At 36.7% G+C, this 23,276-nt stretch overlaps 1 protein-coding gene across 2 annotated transcripts; it reads right to left on the reverse strand.

Moving 5' to 3' along the window:
• Positions 1–1,903: 1,903 nt before the first annotated feature.
• On the reverse strand, positions 1,904–22,412 carry egf (epidermal growth factor). 2 transcript variants are annotated; one of them, XM_039664502.2, is made up of 24 exons: positions 21,818–22,412; positions 18,475–18,674; positions 18,148–18,329; positions 16,635–16,868; positions 16,330–16,535; positions 15,632–15,745; positions 15,402–15,524; positions 13,255–13,377; positions 13,034–13,159; positions 12,718–12,854; positions 11,363–11,511; positions 11,178–11,282; positions 10,703–10,926; positions 10,355–10,525; positions 9,395–9,538; positions 9,170–9,268; positions 8,921–9,037; positions 8,556–8,681; positions 6,140–6,262; positions 5,765–5,933; positions 5,267–5,431; positions 3,241–3,340; positions 3,045–3,147; positions 1,904–2,896 (listed from the first exon to the last, which is right to left on the reverse strand). In XM_039664502.2, exons 1-24 carry the CDS (start codon positions 21,963–21,965, stop codon positions 2,733–2,735), a joined length of 3,552 nt encoding a protein of 1,183 aa, XP_039520436.2. In that variant the 5' UTR covers positions 21,966–22,412; the 3' UTR covers positions 1,904–2,732. The 2 variants fall into 2 exon arrangements, with proteins under 2 accessions (XP_039520436.2, XP_039520437.2); XM_039664503.2 differs by lacking the exon at positions 6,140–6,262 and having other exon boundaries at positions 21,818–22,410.
• Between the last annotated feature and the right edge of the window lie 864 nt (positions 22,413–23,276).

Consider the following 23,276-nt stretch of genomic DNA (forward strand, 5'->3'; position numbering starts at 1 on the left):
AAAAATAAATCAACTATATATTAAATGTATTTCTACAATTGAAATGCTTAGTTTAAATTAAATTCTCTTTAATTTTAGGGGGGGAAAACGTATTTCTTTTTTTCTAAAAGCTTTTCTAAACCTATAGTAATGCTTTTCAATGTTTGAATGATCAATTATGTATTCAAATTCGAGTTTAATCTGGTCAGGAAAAATAACATGGTTGGCCAGACAGCCTGTCCTTGAAATTGTGGGTCAAACTGCTGAAATTGCTACTTGTCAATATAATGATGAAACGATTGAATGAATCCAATACATATAATAGCAGTTTATTGAGAAAGAATATTGTTTGTATAACTGTGTGAAGTGTGCCTTCAATTATAGAATGAACCAAATGCTCTCTTTTGGCTCCACTGTAGTGTTATACAATGAAACTATGATTCTTCACTTAACACATTGACACAAATATGACCCCAAAATGGTCGTTGGTGGGTTGGGACCATTAAAAAAAAAAATAAATAAATAAAATGCTGAGAGGTTAAAGAAAACGAGTCCACTCATTTTGGAGTCTCCTAGCTTTTTGGAGATGTATTATCAGAGAAATTGATGTAGGTTCAATTTCATCTCTATTACAAGCTCCATTCCTCCCAGTTTGGAGTGCAACAGGGCTCCAGTGTTCATCATATCAGAGAGCAATATATAGATAAGTGGACCCTCTCTGAAAATCAATAGATAGGTGGGACAGTGACAGCAAGAAAAAAAGAGATTAAAAGAGAGAGTGCACTAAGTGTGTGGGTTGTTCTTCCCTCCAAACAAAAGGCTAACAGATAGATGACTTTAGTCAAGAGGTCAGATGTTGCTCATTTATATCTCCACCTGAACTTCGGCTGTAGAACATTAGTATGGTAATCTGCTACTTCTATTGTGTTCTTCCTGTAATTGCTTCTGCTTATTTTAATTTGTATGTAGCATTGGATACAAGTGTTTAAATAAATAATGGAATTGTACATTTAACCTTCAAGGTCTTTGTTTCCTTCTGGGCTTCTGGGTCTGTACGACCCCAACAATTGATTGAGTAATACAAAAAATATACATTTTTAATTATACAAATAATATATCATTTTTTTTGTTTACTTCTCATCTATTCATTAAAGGATGTGCACTGTTTTTAACAACCCGGTCTCATCCCAAGACGTCATATAACTGACGTTTTGGGACGTCTATTGACCATACGTCAATATTCGCCTTTTTAGGGCCCCCTTAAACGTCGGTAGATGAGGTTATGGGATCCTAACTCTACCCCATACCTAAACCTAACCCTAAACCTAACCCGTCACCTAACTGACGTTAAAGGTAAAGCGTCAGTTGTATGACGGCCCGGGATCGCCATCTACCGACGTTTAAGGGGACCCTAAAAAGGCGGATATTGACGTATGGTCAAAATACTCCCCAAGACGTCAGTTATATGACTTTTTGGGATGAGACTGTGTTATTTTTAAAGATACATGGCTCATCTCCATACTTCAAAGTGACCAGATTGTGACACCTTTCTGTCAACGTTTCTATTGTCAAAGACGATGAAAGGGGTGATGAACTGAGAAATCACATTTTCCTGGAGCTTTCAACATCTAAGAGGTCGTCATATAAGAATATCCTGTAAGTTTCAGAACTGAAAACGTCCTTGTTAGCCCAATAAAAGCTTTTATTGACACCAGGCTCAGCAAACGACTCGTTTTTCAAAGTGGGAAACTATGACGTCAAAGAGGATAAAACACCACCCTCACAGAAGAAGATCAACGCCGCCGGTTTAGCCCCACCCACCGATTCACGCATTTTGGATCTGACAGGGATGGTGCAACACACGGACTCTGGGCCGAACATGTATGGGGGAATCATTCCAGTTGCCATTTTACAACATTGGATGTTTTCAAATCAATTTCAATTAAAGTTGAAACTCACTAATATACAAAACTGCTTTGTCCACTCACAGCAGTGGGCATTTAATTTCAAGTCTTCAGTGCGAGACGCCCATAAAAACCGAGCGTTTTTGATTTAGGCTTAAAACTGGGGTAGAAAATAGACTATTACTTGTTCATTTTGATGTTTTTGAATACAAAAAACAAACGAACGTCATAAGTTGACCTCAGACAACAATATGATAAAATTTTAAAATACAGTTCATGACCCCTTTAACAGTTAACATACAGTTTGGATTGGTTGTATGGTTCTGTACTGGGTGCAGTCTAGCATGGATAAGAGAATGAAGTGCAGCGATAACACCCTTAGAGTAAACAGAACATAATCAACATGTATTGCAGATATCATTAATGTTCTTAATGACAATAATTGATAACTCAATATAACTATCTGATTTGAAGAGGAATATCAGGTCTGTGGAGGATGGAGGATAGGGGATGTAGGAATGTAATTACCTCCTGAGCAACAGGATAAAGCTGCTGATAATACTAAATTGACCTTACATGCTGTGATGGGCGTCGTATTCCTATAGGTAGACTTGGATAAGCTGAGAGTCAACATGACTGGTGTATTTATATCTGACCAGGAATGACATTTCACTTGTGAAATCTGAAATGTGGAAACGCACAAACACAAACGTTATTTTGAACGCTCTCCCACATTTGGCTCTACTGCGACACTGAATGATAGTGACTTTGACCATTGTACATATTGACACTAGCAGTTAATGGGTCAGCCTCCAATAAAGATTTTTTTTAATTTTTTTTTATGGTGAATCACTGGGGTGAACATTGAGGGTCTTCTAAGGAGATGAGATAATCAGTCGTCTTCTCTGTAACCAGCAATTTGTGCACATCGTAGGATACAGAGCAGTGGGCAATATCCAGACCACAGTCGTCCCTCTGTAGCTTTTCACTCTCTTCTGAGGCAAAACAGTCTCCTAGTTTAAAAATATATATATATATAAGAACCTAATGAATCTGAATCTAATAATTTATTCAGAATTGCATTTAAAATTCAATTCATACATACATTTTTTTACTTGGCTGTAATTTTTGGGAGAAGATAGGAAAGGGGATTATTCTTACCGGCATCTGCAGAGCAAGCGGGGCATATTGTTGTTCTGGGACACCCTACAACATGAAGTACCTTTTCATCACCGCAGGTAGAGGTGTCCAAAACCACATAGACCTACATACACACAATGTGTAAATCCATAATACTGTCCAATACAAGCAAAGTGGCTCACTGAAAAATCAAAAACTGGCATTATAAGCATCTTACCTGTGGAGTGGCTGTTGTCGTCTCAGTGAAACTGTCCTCACTTATGCTTATGTCACCCACATCATCCTCTGGGGGACATGCTCCAAAATGTCTTTTAGACCTGATGAACAGCAAAGCATAGACATTGTCTGCTAGTTATGAAGTCTGTATATTCGATTACCTCTGAATCCATTTCTTTTGCTTGCTTGTTTTTTTGAAAGGCTAAATGTCAAATTCATTGAACTGGCTCCAATGAAATGTAGTATAGCCACATATCCCTCATATCTATGTAAATAGTAATCCGAGGTGTTTTGATTTTTTTCCGTTCATGGATTGGCACCCTGCTAACTGACACCGAGGGCAAAACCAATCTCTGGATTCTGTTGAGCGAGAATGAAATATAGAGACCTGCAGTGAGACGTGAAGGTATAATAAGTAGCATTATTACAAGCATGTGTATTTGATATGTGTGTCTCACCCCTGCACCTGGGGCAATAAGACATGTTTGTGTGTATGTATGTGAGAGAGTTAAAGTGTGTGCAAAGTTGACATAGATAGAAAAATGGAAGAAAAATACAAATGGAAACATGAGTAACCAAGTGAAAAACGCAATTTTAGACGGAAAAATTGCCACCCATGTAGCTTTTAAATAAGGTTATAGATCACTGGGTCCATTTTGGGGCATAGGAATTACCTATTTTGATGTGTAATTGCTGTAGTACAAGCTAAACCAAGCATGTAATTGAAAGCGTGCAACTGCTGCATTGAAGAGCAAGGGCCAGAGGAACCCGACATAAGTGTGCTGCTTTACAAAACACCACACAACGGCTCAATGTCACTAAACCCCCTAAACACAGGCATTGAGAATTAGATACTTAGCCAGGGCGAGGAAAATATCATCCAGCTGTTTTGATGTGTGTGTGTTTAAAGTCTTCCGACACTTGCTCAAGGGGATGAAAACATCTTTAAATGTTTCATTGGCTTTAGCTCCAGCCTTCTCTCCTAATAAACAATTCAATGCCACTTTTACACGCTGTTCACCTGATAAAGCAGGGAAATGAACCCAGACCACCAGCAATCAAACCATAAAAGGTTTTTGATGAAATGGAAAAAGGCTGTTTTCAAGTCATTTTTATCACAGTCTCTATTTTCATCTTGTCCCTTGAATCCACTACAAATCGAAGCATTAAGGTTGAAAATGTGGCGGATGCTTTGGTTTTGTACATTTTTTTTCTTGACCATAATACATTATATGGCAGGGTTGTGCACAATCAGAATTGAATAACTTGTCTCTTTAATTTAAACTGATGAGAATGTGACATTTGAATAGATATGACAGGATGAGGAATTTACTGAATTGCAATTCAAAGAAATGTAACACTGATGATGTTTTTCTAGAAATTAAATTTCTTGTTTATCTTAAATAATTATATCTATCTACACTGTAAAACAATATGATCAATAACTTATGACAACATATGTGATTACATATGTGGCAATATTCAACTTTTTATGTTATACAAGAATCAACAAATTTTTAAAGTCAGTTTAAAGTTTAAATTACTTGCATCCAAGTTGACTGCATTAAAAAAAATAAGGTAGCAACCTTAAATCCGACAATACATAATATTTCTTGAGTCTTGACCAACTTTACTTTTCTAGTAAAAAAAGAATCTCCTTCAAAGGTTGTATTAATTACATTTAAATACATTATAATAATAATAATAATAAATATTTAAATTAATTTCAAATTGCAATTCTCTAACCTCTAATCAAGTTCCATTTAAATTCAGGAATTGAGGTGGAAAGTTGGAATCTAAAAGTTGGTGTTCGCATACCCGTGTTGTGGTCATGTAGTGAAGATATTATTAGATATTAAGATATTATATAAGATATTATTATCCCCCCCCCCCCCCCCCCCCAAACATTAATAATTTAAGATTATTTATTCTTTGAAAATCCATTGCCTCCTTAAGAATAAGAGAAATGAATAAATGTGTTATTATTAATGTGCATCTCTGACCCCCTGCTAGCGCTTGCCTCTCACCCGTAGCAGTAAGAGATGCAGCCAGCGATGGACAGAAGGGTGATGAAGAGCACAGTACACATTGCTATAGTCATATTCCTCCTCTTCTCTTCTTCAGCCTGCTGCAACTCCCACCATTCAAGATCACTGAACTGACAGCGCTCCCCCATGTAACCTAACACACAGCTGCAGAACACACATGCATACAGATCATCATTAAATGCAATATTGATTATTTCAGTCAGTGAATATACAGAACAGAATTTAGGAATAAAATGGTCTATGGGATATGCTTAACGTGTGTCCTTTTTGTCAAGGGCAAATGTTCAATAAAAAAGCTAAATTATTTGTAGTACAAGACTGCCATCTACTGTTTGTTAACCACACTTGAAAAATCAGCTTTTAAGATTTTAATCTTAAAGGAAATTGTGGAATATGCAAAAATGGATAATGAGAATATAAAAAAAATCTGATTGAAATGTTTCTGTATGACAAAAGCTACAGTATATAAGCACTTGCTTGCAGGCATAAGACTCCATCTCAGGGAAATAGAAGCACACTCCGTCATACAGACAGTACGAGTCGTGAGTTGAGGGACAGCTCTGGACAACATTGCTGTGTTGCCATGGCGATGTGACATCAAGTGGACTGCCTGTACTCGGCCAAGAGGAGGCGCCCTTAAACTCCTCTGCAAGGAAACAGAGCATGAAAATGAGGTCACTATTATGTTGCATCATACATTTCAACTAAATGTCAGTCCATTACTCTTTTGCACAAACTCAGCTTAGCAGGTCCTGTCAAATATCTGATCATGGTATCAAGCCATAATGGCACATAATACATTAAGCTGAGAAGGTACTGTTTCAGTTTAAACATTCAGAAGATGAATCTTACCCTGACAGCTGAATCCAGTGCCTGTGAACCCAGATTGGCATCTACACTGATATTTTCCAACTGCATTTAAGCACTCTGCATTTACATCGCAATCGTGCATATCTAATCTGCACTCATCTATATCTGTAAAATACACATAAAGATCTGGATTTAGGAAAAATATGTAATGTATTTGTATGTATGTATATAAATATATCTATACACTCACCTAAAGGATTATAAAGGAACACAATTTCTCATGTATGCAATTATCTAATCAACCAATCACATGGCAGTTGCCTCAATGCATTTAGGGGTGTTGTCATGGTCAAGACAATCTCCTGAACTCCAAACTGAATGTCAGAATGGGAAAGAAAGGTGATTTAACCAATTTTCACAATCTGCTCATTTACTAGGATTTTCACGCACAACCATTTCTAGGATTTACAAAGAATGGTGTGAAAAGGGGAAAATATCCAGTATGGGCCGTCCTGTGGGTGCAAATGCCTTGTTGAAGCTAGAGGTCAGAGGAGAATCGGCCGACTGATTCAAGCTGATAGAAGAGCAACTTTGACTGAAATAACCACTCGATACAACCGAGGTATGCAGCAAAGCATTTGTGAAGTCAACACGAACAACCTTGAGGCGGATAGGCTACAACAGCAGAAGACCCCACCGGGTACCACTCATCTCCACTACAAATATGAAACAATTTGCAAGAGCTCACCAAAATTGGACAGTTGAAAACTGGAAAAATATTGCCTGGTGTGATGTTTCTCGATTTCTGTTGAGACATTCAGATGGTAGAGTCAGAATTTGGCATAAACAGAATGAGAACATGGATCCATTATGCCTTGTTAACATTGTGCAGGCTGGTGGTGGTGGTGTAATGGTGTGGAGGATGTTTTCTTGGCACATTTTAGGCCCCTTAGTGGCACTTGGGCATCGCTTAAATGCCATGGCCTACCTGAGCATTGTTTCTGACCATGTCCATCCCTTTATGACCACCATGTACCCATCCTCTGATGGCTACTTCCAGCAGGATAATTCACCATGTCACAAAGCTCGGATCATTTCAAACTGCTTTCTTGAACATGACAATGAGTTCACTGTACTAAAATGGCCCCCACAATCACCAGATCTCAACCCAATAGAGCATCTTTGGGATGTGGTGGAACGGGATCTTCATGCCCTGGATGTGCATCCCACAAATCTCCATCAACTGCAAGATGCTCTCCTATCAATATGGGCCAACAGTGAAGAATGCTTTCAGCACCTTGTTGAATCAATGTCACGTAGAATTAAGGCAGTTCTGAAGGTGAACACAGTTTTAGTATGGTGTTTCTAATAATCCTTTAGGTGAGTGTGTATATATATATATATATATATATATATATATATATTTTATTACACGTTTCAGGTCAGTATGTATTTTTGAAAAAGTCTCTTCTATTTTTGAAAATGGAGAATTCTGCTTGTCCTAGAATTCTGCTAGAATTCAGCGTGCTGTACATGTGAAAGAAGCCTGCATGTGATGTAATGCCAAGCAGAAAAAACTAGGGTCATAGGGCACATGAGGACAGGGACGAGAGAGAGGAAAAGTACCCAAAAAACACTAGCACAGATGCAGGTGTTGGGAGGCACTGGGAGAGAAACAGATTGCATACAATGTAACAATGTGCCACCGAGAAAAGCATACTAAAACAAGGAGCCCATTGTGTAAAAAGACACTAATACAGATGTCAATTTTTTTTAAAGAAAAGATACGCATGCGCAACGAATTAAAAATAAAATGATGATGCAGGTGTTTTTAATCTGGGAGGAGTAATAAGGAGGAGCAAAGAGAGAAAAGATAACGAGTTGAGCGCTAATTTGGTACCACAAGGTATAAGAAATGAGTGCAGACTATTGTGAGATCAGATGGCCAGCTGGCATCTCACTTTATTGAACTGTTCAATAAAGTTGCTTTTCTGAGACCCAAGACGTCGACTCTGAGCTTTCTTCACGACCTGAACCAGACTTTGATGATTTGAATTGGGACTGGAAATCTGCCACAACATGTTCACCAAAGCTGCATTTATTTAATCAAAAATATCAAAAATAGAGTAAAATATTATAACAGTTAAAAAAAAAAAAACATTTTTCTATTTTATGAATTGCTAAATTATTTCAATAATTTAATAATTTAATTTAATAATATTACTAATATAGATTTTCAGCATCATTACTCCATATGATCCTTCAGAAATCATTCTAATATAACAAAGAAATTTTAGTCACAATATTGCCACTACTTTGCTTTGCATCGAGTTTATCAGCCATCAATATTGTTGCAAACAAATCCAATGCCGAATTAACTATTAGAATAGGACTATTTCAATAAATTCTTCGACTCTCGTTACTGTATGAATCAATGTTTGTGTGTGTGTTGTCGTACCCATACAGTGCTGACCATCTCCACTGAAACCAGTCTTGCATTGGCAGAAATATCCACCTACTGTGTTCACACACTCCGCCCCAGAAATACTACAATCTCCCAGGCCTGCTTTGCATTCATCAATGTCTATACAAACACACACAAACACATATTGTCAATACTGTATGTGCTCATCTAAACAAACTTATATTTACATAATGACTGATCAATACATTCAATAACAGGTGCATACGGCACCCACATAAACATCAATATCCCTACACTCAGATTGAGTTTCATACATCACAATCCTGCTGCTTCAGTCTATACGAAATCAAAATAATCTGACATGTAGTGCAAACACACACAGACTTACACACACTTACCCACACACACTTCCCCATCTCCGGTGAAACCTCTCACACACTGACACACGGCTCGGCCCTCCTGCAGCACGCACTGAGCGTTCACATCACATCTGAGAGAGTAGCAGTCATCCTGGTCTAAATGAAATGAACATCATTCTCAAGTTCATTTATTAGAAATTATTCAAATGATTCAAAAGTGTGAATAATGAAAATGAGTAATAAATATCTCGTCTATGACAAATGAAGTTGTTTTGAATATTGTTCTACCCAAAATCATCTTCTCTGTGTAAAGCATGGCCAGTGGTGTGCTCTCATCATTCAGTGTTTTATTTCTCAGACGATCGCTTGATTCACCATCATCTGAATCTATGTGGAAAAATACAGCTCTTTTTTATTCAAACAGTAACTTTTCAAATGGCTTTGATGGTTTAATGTGATTTTTTTTAGGAATCTTTTTTTTTTGTATTTTAATTCAATTCTCATCACACTGACCAGTGAATGATGCATTAATCATCAGACAGTCTTTTCCATCAGCTGAGAGAACGTGCTCTGAGTGACATGAGCAATGAGCCAATCCCAGTCTGCTCTCACACACTTGGGCACAACCTCCGTTTTCATGAAGACAAACGTCTGCTCCTAGGAGAAAGAAACATGCAGTGCACAATCTGTTGAGTCAAAGATGGAAGTAAAAGATGTAGAAGATGGAAATTATAGTAGTTCACTATCACAATTATATTTTATATATTATGGTTTATCACAAATATTCACAAAAAATAAGAATTTTTAAATAAGAATGTAATTTTAAATAATATCACAACATTGGTTTGAGCGTTTGTTGCCATTTTTGTCTAACTGTCAATTTATCATGTTAAGAGAAATATTTGATCAATATGTAAATAATCACGTTATTATTAATGACGTTTACGTGCCATGCTTACGTGCTTAACCAGAGCAAATTTCATATTGTCACATATTTGGTGTACCCATTTCCAAAAACACACTACCGTTCAAAAGTTCGAGGTCAGTAATAAGAAATCAAATAGAGCAAAGTTAAATTAAATTGATCAAAAGTGACAGTAAAGACATTTACATTTGTAATACAAAGAAATGCTTTCTATTCATGCTGACAATCACAGGAATGCGTTATTTTTTTTTTAAATATTTCAAACTGTAATAATATTTCACATTTCACTGTCTCAAATAAATGCAGTCTTAGTGAGTAAAAGAGACTTCTTTCAAAAACTTTAACATCTTTATGATCCCAGATTTTTTGAAAGAGTGTGTACTATCATTGACTAAAAGTCCAATCTGTTGAGTCCAATCCATTGAGTCCAATCTGTTTCCCTCTTTAGTTACACACTAAAGAGTAACAACCTCAATGTCAATTTGCTTATCAAGTTATTTAAAAACAGTGGTTCAAAATATGCTAATAATAGAACACAGCATCTGTACCCGGTTTGGCAAGAGGGTGGACAATAACCAAAGAAGCTGGTTGGATAGAGTCATCATGGACATGTTCAAGGTTTCGTCCAGTTCTTCTCAAGTCCAGCCGGTACAGTAGGTGACCCTCCCAGTCACTGACCCAGAGCACATTCTCAAAAACTGCAACGTCAAATGGGCGACCTGAGCCAAAGCAAAAATGATCAACAAAAAAATTGTCTATAGGGTTTTTTTTTTTTTACACAAACCAGCATAAAATCAGATTTACAACATAAGTTTGTGCTCACTTCCATCCTGTATACGTTCAGTATTTGCTTGTGTATTTAAAGTGTGTGCATGCTTTTGGCAGAGAAGCCTCACCTACTTGGTTTTCACTTAGTATATGGCGATTAGACCCATCCAGCTTGGCCGACTCAATCACACCTCTGCTCACATCACACCAGTACAGACGCTGGGAGCCGTGATCCACAGTTAGTCCACTAGGAGACACCAGACCGGTGTTGACCACAACTTCACGCACGTCTCTGTTCAAACCTGACCGCTCCACTGCAGGACGACTACCCATGTCTGTCCAATATACCTTCCTCCAGACACAAAGACAAGAAGTTCATGCATGATTACGAGTCCAGATCCATTTTAATGTTTAAGAAAAGTGTTGTTTGGAATAACATGAGGGTGATTCAATCATGCTTTTATTCTTTTTTTTTTTTTTTTTTGCTGAACTCTTCCAAGAAAAAATATAATCATAATAAAATGACGGTGGTCACTGTACAATTTTAAGTTTATATGATTTAGGCAAATCCTAAGAAGAAACATGCAGTTTCAAAAGTCTTACTGCGCCTGAGGATGTAGAGCAATGCCTCTGGGTTTTTGGATGTCTTTCTCTATAAAAATCTCCCTGTCAAGGCCATTTAAACTGCTCCGGGAAATAGAGGATAATCTGAAATGCAGAATGTTCAAGTCAGTTGAGCAAATAAGTAAATTGTTAAGGAAGTGTGTCTGTATTCATCTGTAGCCCACCCTCTATCCGTCCAGTATAGCTTGCGATGGACCCAGTCCACAGCCAGACCCTCGGGTGAGTCGAGTCCAGTGGAGAAAAGCATCTCTCTGAAGCCTCCATCCAGTGACGCCCTCTCAATACGCTTCAGGCCTTTATCTGCAAAATAGACCTAAACAAACAAACAAACCCAAGTGACTACTTCCATATGAGACATTATCATTTTTTGGTTACTGGATTGTCACTGTCCTTGTCACGTTTTGGTCTAGTCTTATCACATGTCATGTCATTGTCATGTTTCTGTGTCTAGTCATGTGATCCTGTCTGTTCATTGTTCATAAGTGTCCCTTGTCTTGTCATTAATCTGTGTATTTAAGCCTGCATGTTTGCCATGTGTCTTTGTCAGGTTTTAATTCACTGTTTTGTTTCATGTTTAATCTTGCTTGTAATAAACTGCACTTGGAATCTACTGGAGGCAAATTAACCCACTACAGAAAACTTGACCTACAATGAAACCAGCGGTTGGCCTCCTAAATTTATGCCAGGGGAATTGTCCTCTGGAAAAATATGAGGAGGAATTTTGTTGGCTGTGCTGCCAGTTGCATTTTAATGGCATTGCTTTAAAATACATTTTAGGGGTGAGTTGAATGAGCCTATTTGCTCCCAGCTTCATGGGGGAAAAAATCTACTGGTCCCTGGCCTTGTTGTTAACTGGCTCATCGTTAACGGTGGGTTTTGCTGATGAGGAACCCCACAACCCAACAACACTGTCTAAGCCTGAATCTCTTCACATCATGCCTGCCAAGCATGAGCTTCGTCAAGTTACGCCTGCCCAGTCAGAGCCTGTTCACACCATGTCTGTGGTGCCTCCGTCTTCTGTCGAGTTACCCATTGCCACTCTGCCTGAGCCCTCAGCAGAAATGTCCGCCGCTATGCCTGAGCCTTCAGAGACCGCAACGCCATGTGATGTGTGGCTGTTGACCACCACTATATTCAACAGTACATTTAGCACACATAGTAAAAATAACATTGTTTTGTTTCAGGATTCTCCCTCCATTAAATATGTGGGTTTCTTTTTTTGTTTTATAATTTTTAACTTATTTAATTTTTTATTCAAAATTGACATTTTGAATGGGCCAGAAATTGTCTCTGAATCAATGTACTGTGTATATGAATGAAATGTATCCTCTTGCACTTATACTCTGTGGCCACTAGATGACAGTAAAATACCGTATTTTAAACCGTATCAATAGGAGCCCCTGAGTTTCTTTACATCTTATGTCCACTAGAAGGCAGTTGTAAACACAATCACTGTAGTGGCCATCGATAAGCTGTCACAGCACACTTTCTTCAATCATGTGTTTGTGTGATATTTTACCCTTTTCTGCACTGGATCATAATCCAGAGCAATGATAGACCCTCTCGGTTCCTCCAGTAGTTTTCTGCTCCTTTTGCCATTTGTGTTAATCTTTCTTATATCCACTACATTGGCAAACAACAGGTACGGTGGAGGTCCTGCTCGGAAAAAAAAAAAAAAAGAAAGAAATAGATTCCAGACGTTCTAGGTCACTGGAAGCAAATACACTTAAATACTGATTAACTACATGCTTAACCCAATAATTCTAGGCGACAAAATGTGGGAGACAGACAGGCAGCCTGGCAGAATGTACAATATAAAAGCTTACTGGACTTGCCTGTGGCAGCACAGTGTTTACCATCAGACTGTAGCTGGTATCCAGGCTGGCACTCACACACCAACCTGCCTGGAAATAAAGTCACACACAACTGACTGCAACCCCCCCGATCTGCAGACAAACAGCCTGAAACACACAGACAATGGTGAAGAAAACAGTTAAATTTGCATTCATTAAATATGGCTTTTAACATACTTTGATTTGGGATCACGCGCACACACCTGTGCATGAATGGCCATCAGAATTTAGCACAGATCCATCTGGACACACACACACATCTCCGTCTGCTGTGTGTACACATGCATGATCACAAGCTGTAACGTTCTCCACACATGGTTTAGTCTCTGTAGATGCACAGGGAGAAAGGTAAACAGAGCATTTTTTTTCTGTATTTGCAACAGTATTACAAAAAAAAAATAAAAAAAAAAATACAATAATATACAAAAATGACGAAATTAACCAAATTTGTATGTGTATTTTTTCCCACATATATTTAAGGCCATTTTACATGTTATAAATACAATCATATTTTCTAAATATATATTTTAAAATACAAAACAATACATATTTTAAAACAGATGATGATGATCTCGCCCCTTAAAGTAGCCTACATTTTGTAATAATTTGGAATTTGAAGGTTTAATATCATATTTTCCATTTAAATAAAATACACGCAGGGAATTCTCACATGCACAGATTTTGTTTAAATTATTCTACAATGCAAATTAGGGGTGAAATTGCAAACATTAGAAGATAAATTTAACAAATAACATAGATATAAGAAAATAAAAAGTTAATTGAAAAAAAAAAAATACAAACATAACTATAAGGTCAATATCAACTTATAACCCTGCCATTTTAATTGTCACTTCACATATTCTTGTGCAGCCAAGCAGTAATAGGATAGCATGGTCATTTCAGGAAATAACAACCTGTTGAATGACAAGATAATGGAAATGGCCTCAATCTTTCATTTAAAAAATCCCTGTCCTCGGATGATCAATTCTCACCTCAATGTTTCCATGAACACCTCTCTGAACCAACAGACCTCGTGGCACTGTGCCTTTCAGACAGTCCTTATTCTGACACCTAATAATCTCAAATCCAATGATCCTATATTTACAAAACACCAGTCCTGATATCAATTAAGAGCGTCTAGAAAAATTTGTTTTATTCAGGTTAACAATGGATACATTATGGATACATTATGTGGATACCTGAATAAAACAATTATATGTATAATACATATAAAAACAGTGCCTCCTGTTTAGTTACATTACATTATGGCAGCAGTTCAAACTCCAGAGAGCTACAGAATAAGCAGCTTTTTTTTATATGGAATTGTACCGTCACCAGTGCTGACGATAGATTCTGGAGAAGCCATCTGGTAGGAAACAAGCTGGACACTCTCCAATCCTTTTATAATGTCAGGACCATAATCCCACCCACAAAGGTCATAGTGCAAAAGGGGTACATTACTCAGAGTGAGTGAAAGCATGTGAGACAGTTAACAAGAAGATTGTGTGACATTTTTTTTAATTCAAAATACTTTAATATTGCTGTATTTATTCTATATGATTTATCTGTGCTCAAAAATACATGTGCCCTCATAATCTTTAATCAAAAGAACTCCCCCCTCCTGCAGCGACATCTCATCTCCTCTCTGATGATGCGTTTACTTGCGAGAGGACGAGACATCCTGTCACTCACATGACATCACAGCAATAGCAAACCACAAGCATTGAATGATCCAATAAATCCCTGAATTCCTGAACCTACATTTTTTTCTTGTTATTTCACTCGATACATGCCAAAATAAGGAAGAAAAGACTACATCTGCATTCAAAACTTAAATGTATTTATAATCCTAAATTAATTATTCACAATATAGTACTATAATGATTAATTATTCCCTAATTTATATTAATTATTCACTATATTTCCTCATCACTAATCATTCTGAATATTCTGAGAGCCAGCAAACATGACAACAACCTTGATTGCATGCGTGTATGAGTGTCCGCAGGTGCGAGAACTGTATGGAGGGTTAATCTCGCTGTTGCTTTGCTCCTGACCTGCTTAGCCAGGCAAAGCTGCTGACTAAATATGTTCCTTATTACTGATGTCACCTCCTTATCTTATGGCACTGCGCTGTCCTGCTCTGCTTCAATGCACAATTAGAGCATAAGCAATGACATCTAGAGATGCTCTCTGTCTCTTTTTAGCATTTTTCCTTTTATAAATCTTTCTCTCCCTGACCCATGACTTCCAGCTAGGGTTGTGAATATCAAGAGAGGAACAGGCCTGATTTTATGTGATGGTACATATCATTGTGTTTCTTTATCCATCCCCTATTCGCCAGGCCTACCTTGGCAGGTCTTCAAATCGGGCAGTAACAGGTAACCCTTAGGGCAGGTGCAGAAGTAAGAGCCCGGAACGTTCTCACATCCCAGCGAGCAGCCGTGATTCCACAGGGCGCATTCATTGATATCTAAACGAGAAGGAGAGATTGTTTTTCAGACGCATACATTTTGAACAAAAAAATAAACTGTATTTCTGTAACTGTATTTCACAAAGGAAACGGAGGCTGTAGCCTACCTTCACAGTAGTTGCCTTGTTTACTGAGGGAAAAACCATCCCTGCAGCGGCACAGACCAGTGTCACTGTGACTGGAACACACTTTCACACACTCTCCTGTGTGTCGATTGCAGCCTGCACAAGAACAAACAGCATGCACAGACCACCAATATGTTATAAAGTTGCTCTTCTTTATGTGATGTGTAAAATAATTAGAAGTCATTTTAACTCTTTCGCCGCCAGCATTTAAAAAAAGGGTGGAGAAATAGGCATAATAAAATAATTGTACCAAATAATTACAATAATTGTTCCAATGTGTTTTGTTTAGCTATTTTGAAAGCACTCCAGCATACTTTACGGTAACACTTTATTTTGATAGTCCACTTTAGATATTAAGTAACTTTGCCGCTACATCTCGAATAACTATCATTAGAGTATTAGTAGACTGTCAGCTTAATATCTGCTAACACTTTATTGTGTTGGTCCCCCAACAGTAACTTAGCAACTACAAGTCAACTTGTTCTCCTAACCTGAACCCTAACAACCCTAACCTAACAGTCTACAGCCTACTAATACTCTAATGACACTTAGTTGACATGTAGTTGAAAAGTTACTTATAGTTAGTAGAATGTCTAAAGTGACTGTCGAAATAAAGTGTAACCTACTTTATTATCATATTTAATTAAAGTAATTAATCATTTAATCTTTTAATAACCAACCTGGAGTGAATGGAGGTGGAATTTCCACCACCGGCTGATTGATGGGATGTACCACTTTGAGATCAGTAGGGGGGTGCTGCATCCTTTTGGAATTGACATTCTCCCCTCGGCCCCCTGTGTACTTGTTAACTCGTGTTATTCTTTTTGACTTAAAGTCTATTAGGTACACATAATCCAGGAAAATCGTCATCCTCAGGGCCTGTGGTCTAGAGGTATAGAACAGGGGGACATTTATTCTATCATACTATTTCTTTCATAATAGTGTGAATATTTTCTTATACATAAAGGATAGATCTCAATTTGACCTGAAGGGCCGATTAAATACGTTGATAATGTTGCCATCATAATTGCAGGAGCCCATTGCAGTGTGCCCTTCTTGACCTTGTTGAACCCAGAACAGTCTCCTGTCTCGGTGGTCTATAGCCAGAACTTTCAGCGACATTCTGTCTGCAACTTTCAGCACTGTCACCTTCTTCCCACCTGACATGTCTGAACGCTGGATACTGGGAGGCACCCCATCTGACAACCAGAAAATATATCTGGAAAAAAAGTTGTTAAACATCATTCACACAGATCATCTCACATCTCTGTAACCTTCAACTTATTTAACAAAATTGTAAATGATGCATTTAGATTCATTCACATTACATGTCAAATGTGAAAAAAATGGCATCAGATTAAATGTAAAGTGACAAATTTAATTTTAATTTTAAGTATAAATTTAGAAGGCACAATATAATGCTACCATATCACATTTTTGTATGTAGGATATTATTACACTTCTATTCACACCTCTATTATTACACTTAGATTTAGATTGTAGTCGCGCTCACATAAAGTTCATCTTTAAGAAAACAAATGACTTAATACTATTAAATACAATATTTAACAAATATCAAAATTAATATCGTTTTTCATACTTTACATTATAACGTTGCGATGCACACTCAAAATCAAAAAAAGTATTTTGGTTTTTAGTGTTTTATGCATTTAGCCAAAACAGTATAGAATTGAATACAAGCCATTTTCAGCTATTGGCCATGACATGAAAATAATTATCGGCATATCAACCAGACATTCGGTGCATTCCTAATTTAAATATTACATGATATATATCAAATAAATATTATCAAAACAGTGTTTTTAAGTTTATATATATATATATATATATATATATATATTAAATGACCCAATCTCAATCAATACAAATACTGAATTGCAATTTCCAAAATGAATATGTAATTATGTAATTTATTTGTATTGAAAACAAAATGATTGCTTATTTAACATTTCAGACTGCTCCTTCGACTTAAAAGTGAGGCCGGTATGCTGTAGAATGCTGTTGGAGAGACCCTGTTAAAACTGCACCTATGTGCCAGTCATGTTCGAAAGAATGTGAACGTCTGAAAGCTTCAGCATTTATAGCTAGCAGGCCAACTAGGATTCGAGCAACACAGTCCTGAGAAGAACTGTGAAAATGACATGGTCTTTAGTCATCCTCATTCTCCCCGAGAGTCAATACACACACTACTGAGAGAACAGAGAAAAAATGTAGAAAACATGTTGTGGTTAACAACGTCTGACCTATTGCTCCACAAGCTATGTCTCAATATGCTGACAACTGTATTGCCATTGAAGTTTATGCTCTTTTATCTAGATTTTTTTTTAAATACAACATAAAATATTTGTTTAAAAATGCATTTGATGCTTAAATTACTATAATTTCAATTTACACGGGAGATGAGTAATTTATTCCAATTCTTGCACTTTTCCTTTCCATGAAACAACAGTATAGTTTTGTTTTATAATTATGTTTACCTCTCATTTGGATCAACAACAACACTTTTGGGCTGAGATAGGTCTCTCAAGACAGTGTTTTCATTCCTCCCATCTGTGTCCATTCTGTGTATGGTTCCTTTATCTGCATTGCTCCAGAGGACTGAGTTTTCAATCCAGTTCACAGCGAGACCAGTGATTTTTTTCACTGATGAGAGAAGTTTCTGAAAGAATAAAGCAAAGGCTTGGAACAGGCTCCAAACGATCACTGATGACATTAAATATTAAAATACTATATTTACAATATTTATTCTGTATATGCAAAAAAAAATCGAATAAATAAATAAAACGATAGGTCTTCAGTAGTACCTGTCTGCCTTTTCCATCCAGTCCTGCCCTGTTTATTTGTCCTGCATGTGTGTCCGCCCAAAACATTGTCCCCTCACTTAAATGGAAGTCCAACAAGATAGACCTTCCCACCTTAGAAACGATCCTGCTCCGGTCCTCACCATCAAGGTTCATCCTCTGGATGCCATTTCCCAGGCCAAGTAACAGATAAGGCTCAGGATCTTTGAAGACACAAATATAGACCATTTCACAAGATGTAAACAACACTGGTCCAGAAGCACTTCCTGTTTCAGTTTGTAACTGTTTTCTTTATTTCACATGTAAAGAAAACATCTTAAAGACGTTTGTTTAACTTTTTGATTCAGTTTTAAATGTTCTGTTGGTTGTATTTTATCCCAGCTTTTATGTAGTGTTAAAAAACTGAAACAGGAAGTGCTTCTGGACCAGTGTTGTTTACATCTTGTGAAATGGTCTATACAAGCTCTGACAAATCTAGTCAAAATGATACAAACTGAATGCAGTGAACACAGACATACGTATTTCTATGACATACATAAAACATACATCATTTGATCCGTATTTGAAATTAACAACCAATTTAACAAGTTTCTGTATAAATCTAATTTACCTGCTTAAATCAAACTGATTTTAAACCCAACGTTAAATTAAACTGCATAGCCACAATATCAAATAAAACAAGATTTACTAAAGCGGAACATGCTTGGATGTTTGATTTCCTGGAACACCATTTCTATCACCCAGCCAATCACAGCCCTCTAATTTTTGGGGAACATTTATTATTTTAAATTAATGTAAAGAGTTGTGAGAAAATAGGATGCATCACGTGAGGGTGAACAGAGCAACAAATCAACTTTCCAATCAACCAATCAGATTTGAGGGACAAGTTTACAGTTTATGTCAAGTTTGGGCTTAGAACCATGGAGAAGAACTTAAACATCAGTGTAATACTATCATTACCCTACGATTTTAGGGATAAGTTATGGGTAGGGTTAGATTTACTGGTTGGGATTGGGTAAGGACTACATTTTGGAACAGGAATGTTGATCCAGAGTCAACAAAACATGTTGATCCAGGAGCATGTCTTATATGGCAAAATCACGCTGACCGTCAGGTGAGGTCCACATGCTATACATACGAGTTTCCAAACCCAGATTCATGAGATGGGCGTGCCGTGCCACAAACTTTAACAAACTAATCGCTAAAGTAGTGCCTATTTACATATATGAAAATTTTGAAGCGTATTGTATGAGATGGTGTAGAGAATGATGGTGTTAAATTAATTACCTCATGTCTCAAAGCACTTGACATTACAATAATAATGGACAAAACAACTTACAGAGCTCTAGATGTACCACATGACTGCTGCAGATTAATTTCAGAGTTGATAGTGTTGACATAGAAACGCATAAATCCGGGTAAAATTAAAATTAAACTTAATTAAACTTAACTTAAACTCCAGGTCGAAAGTCACAGGTTAAAATCTTGTAACTAGGGTTATATATAATTGTTTCAAATGCTGCTTACATTTTTGTTTCTCTGCTTTAGTGAATATGCATATGTACTAATAATTGTAACGGTCTGTAAGGACATATATTTTAATGTTAGCCTACAATGTTCTCCAATAAAAAGGAAGATTCATGAACATAGTTTAATTGTTTAAAATAATATAAGCTAGTGTGTCTATGTAAATAATATAGACACTCTGTATCCCACTATGAAGGATTAAAAATCTATCTGATTTAAAACTGTGGTCTATAAAACAATTAAATGAAAAGATACTGAATAAGTAGGTGCAAGATATAAGCTCAGAGTTGTGAGGAAGAAGACTTTATGTCGATTTTATTGTATGTTAGTGGCTGCATTCACTAAATGAAATTAAATAGCTTTAACATGAAACCTCCCTGAAACCTTATGGTGTTGTGACCCTAAAATGAAGCTTGATAAATGAGGCATGTCGGCTAGCAAATACATTATTTCTTGGTCATAAAATTGCTAATTATTTTCTCTTTATTCCCTACCCATAACAGCACCTATAATGTCACCGTGAATTAATGTTGCTGTGTGACAGGTCTTTTCATGCTTTATTGGGGAGAGGTTCACACATCTATCTCGATGCCTGCAGAAATCAAGCAACTGTCTCCTAGCAACACACACCATTGAGGCCTTCGAAGTTGTTTGAGTGAATTACACAAACGCACAGCCATGTTGCTAGGATATGTGTAGAGACAAATAATAGAAAAAAATTCAACATGGTTTTGATTCCAGTCAATAGCCACTCATTTACAACAACATTTAGATGAGTATATTAAAGCAATTAAATTCTGATGTCACATCAAGAAATAACTTATAATAATAACTTACAACAATATCAAAACTTTAAAGGGAGTTTATATATATATATATATATATATATATATATATATATATATATATATATATATATATTGAGGATGCACTCTGATTTAATAGATATTTAACAGACTAAGAGTAAGCACAGTAAATATTATGATTCATGAAAAGGGAGGGTAATGTTATTTTCTCACAGCAGTAAAAATATGGGCCAAAAGTCCAAAAGCACTCATGATTTAGTGTTTTTTAAACAAGATTTTTTTTTTTTTTTTTTTTTTATATTAAAGTAATAGTTCATTCCAATGCCATTCAATCCTTTATGACTTTCTTTCTTTTGTGGAACAGTGAGTGTTTATGGAGCTCACTTTTTACTTTTTTTTTTCTTTTCATACAATGAAAATGGGTAGTAACCACAATTTAAAGTGCCACAAAAAGTCATTAGCTTTATTTCAAGTCTTCTGAGACCATTTGACATTTTTGTAAGATTTTTTTTTTTATTATTTTTTATTTTTTTTAATATTTTGTATTATCATATCTCATTTGAGCCTGTGCGCATTTAAACATGTACACTTTTATGGCTGTTACTTAACACACTTATATTTTGACGTGTTGTTGACTAGCATCACATACGATTAAAGTACTTAATTTTAACCGTATTTTTTCCTGTAGTTTATCATAAATTATTGTCAATGTATTTGGGAGTACATTTTAACTATAAATGAGTTTAACTAATATAAATAAATATATAATACATAATTTAATTTTATGATAAATTTCGTGCATTTAAGTGTCTGAAAACATTACATTTAGTTCGCACTTAAGTATTATTTTTAGTACTTTTTAGTAATTTTTAGAACTATTTTAAGTATTTTTTTTCAATACATACTCATTTTAAAACTATGCAAGTGTCTTTTTAAGAAGGATCCTGTCATAATACAACCCTTCTAATAAACATCTCACGTTCAAAACTTCAATGAACACATGATCCACTTACCCACACAGCTGAAGTTTCCAGCAGCCCAGGCTCGTCCACCCCAGCATAATGTTTCCTCAGCAGGGCCTGAAGCTCTGGCAGCCGCAGGGCCCATACCCACTATCCAGAACCACAAGAGAAAGGCGTCCGTTATCGTCCTCCAGAACATAATCCTATCTGTTTCCACAGGACTCTCCTTTTAGGTATTTCCTCGATCACTGAGCCACACCATGCAGCCGTAACCCCCACACATCTTACACACAAAGCCAAACAGCTTCAACTAAACGACAACCTGGGTGAAACGACTCCAGAAAGTGCATCTATATCCCAGAGGTGTCTTTTTTACACAGAGCTGGTTGAAAGTGAGAGTCCTGTAGGAGGGCCAGGTTTGTGTCAGGCACACACACAGAGCCTCAATCTCTCCAGTCCTCCAGTTCTCTAGCTGTTTTGGAAGCAAAGTATGAAATTCCTGACAGTCGCATGGTAAATTTGACACATGGTGAGACCAGCAAGGGCTCAGAAGAGGGTTTTCCCTGATGTAAGACTCTGGGCCTGAGCTCAAGCAACACAAAAACTGCACTTCTACAACTTAAAAGTCACCCTGAGTTCACCTCCTGGTCTCTCAGTCCGAGCATGTGATTTAGTAAGTGAGTGGACACACCTTTTGTGCTGCTCATGAGTAATGGGATGCTCCCTCACACACACACACACAAACCACTGTCTGTCTGTCAGGACCCCAGAGTGAAGAATCATGGGGCGGGGCTTGTAAATGCCGCTACACGCAATCTTATTACACGAATAACTGTCATATTGTCATAGGAATTAGATGCACTGCTCTGGGAAAAATGCGTCAGGTAGGCAGGGACAACAGCTGCTCTGTTGTTCTCCTTAAGCAAGACAGGAAATGCAGCACAATGTCGCTCTGATACACACTCACAGGACGTCAAGCGGGGGAAAATTCTCGGTTTTCTATTTGAATACATATTAAAATGTAATAATATATTCATGTGATGGCAAAGTAGAATTTTCATCATCATTACTCCAGTCTTCTTCAGTGTCACATTAAAATAAGGCTGATTTGCTGATCAAGGAACATCTTATATTATCATTGTTGAAAACTGCTATCCACAAATTCTTTCGGTGAATAGAATTTGAAATACCTTTTTTGAAACAATTAAATGCATTTAATGTCATTTTTGATCAATTTAATGCATCCTTGCCGAAAAAAGAGGAATTATTATTAATATTATTTTTACTGGTGTTACATTTTTTAATGGTATAGTGCACATGATAAGTGGCATATAGCCTACTAAATTGTGCATATAATCATTCTAACGAAAGAAATTAGGCTACAAAGAAATGGGTAAATTATTAACCCAGAAATTCGTCAATATGGGAATAGACCTCCAATTCAAAATAAAATCACACATAAAACACTATGAGAGGGCAATAAATAATTGATTTTATACTGTAAACATGC

This window comes from Pimephales promelas, chromosome 9 (assembly GCF_988280905.1).
Source record: "Pimephales promelas chromosome 9, fPimPro1.hap1.1, whole genome shotgun sequence".
Lineage (NCBI taxonomy): Eukaryota > Metazoa > Chordata > Actinopteri > Cypriniformes > Leuciscidae > Pimephales > Pimephales promelas.

Coding starts and splice junctions, on each gene's coding strand:
- egf (XM_039664502.2), bottom strand. CDS start 21,965: ATGTTCTGGAGGACGATAACGGACGCCTTTCTCTTGTGGTTCTGGATA. Junction 18,330..18,474: donor TGGATGGAAAAGGCAGACAG/GTACTACTGAAG, acceptor TTATTCTTTCAG/AAACTTCTCTCATCAGTGAA. Junction 5,934..6,139: donor CACTGGATTCAGCTGTCAGG/GTAAGATTCATC, acceptor GTTTCCTTGCAG/AGGAGTTTAAGGGCGCCTCC.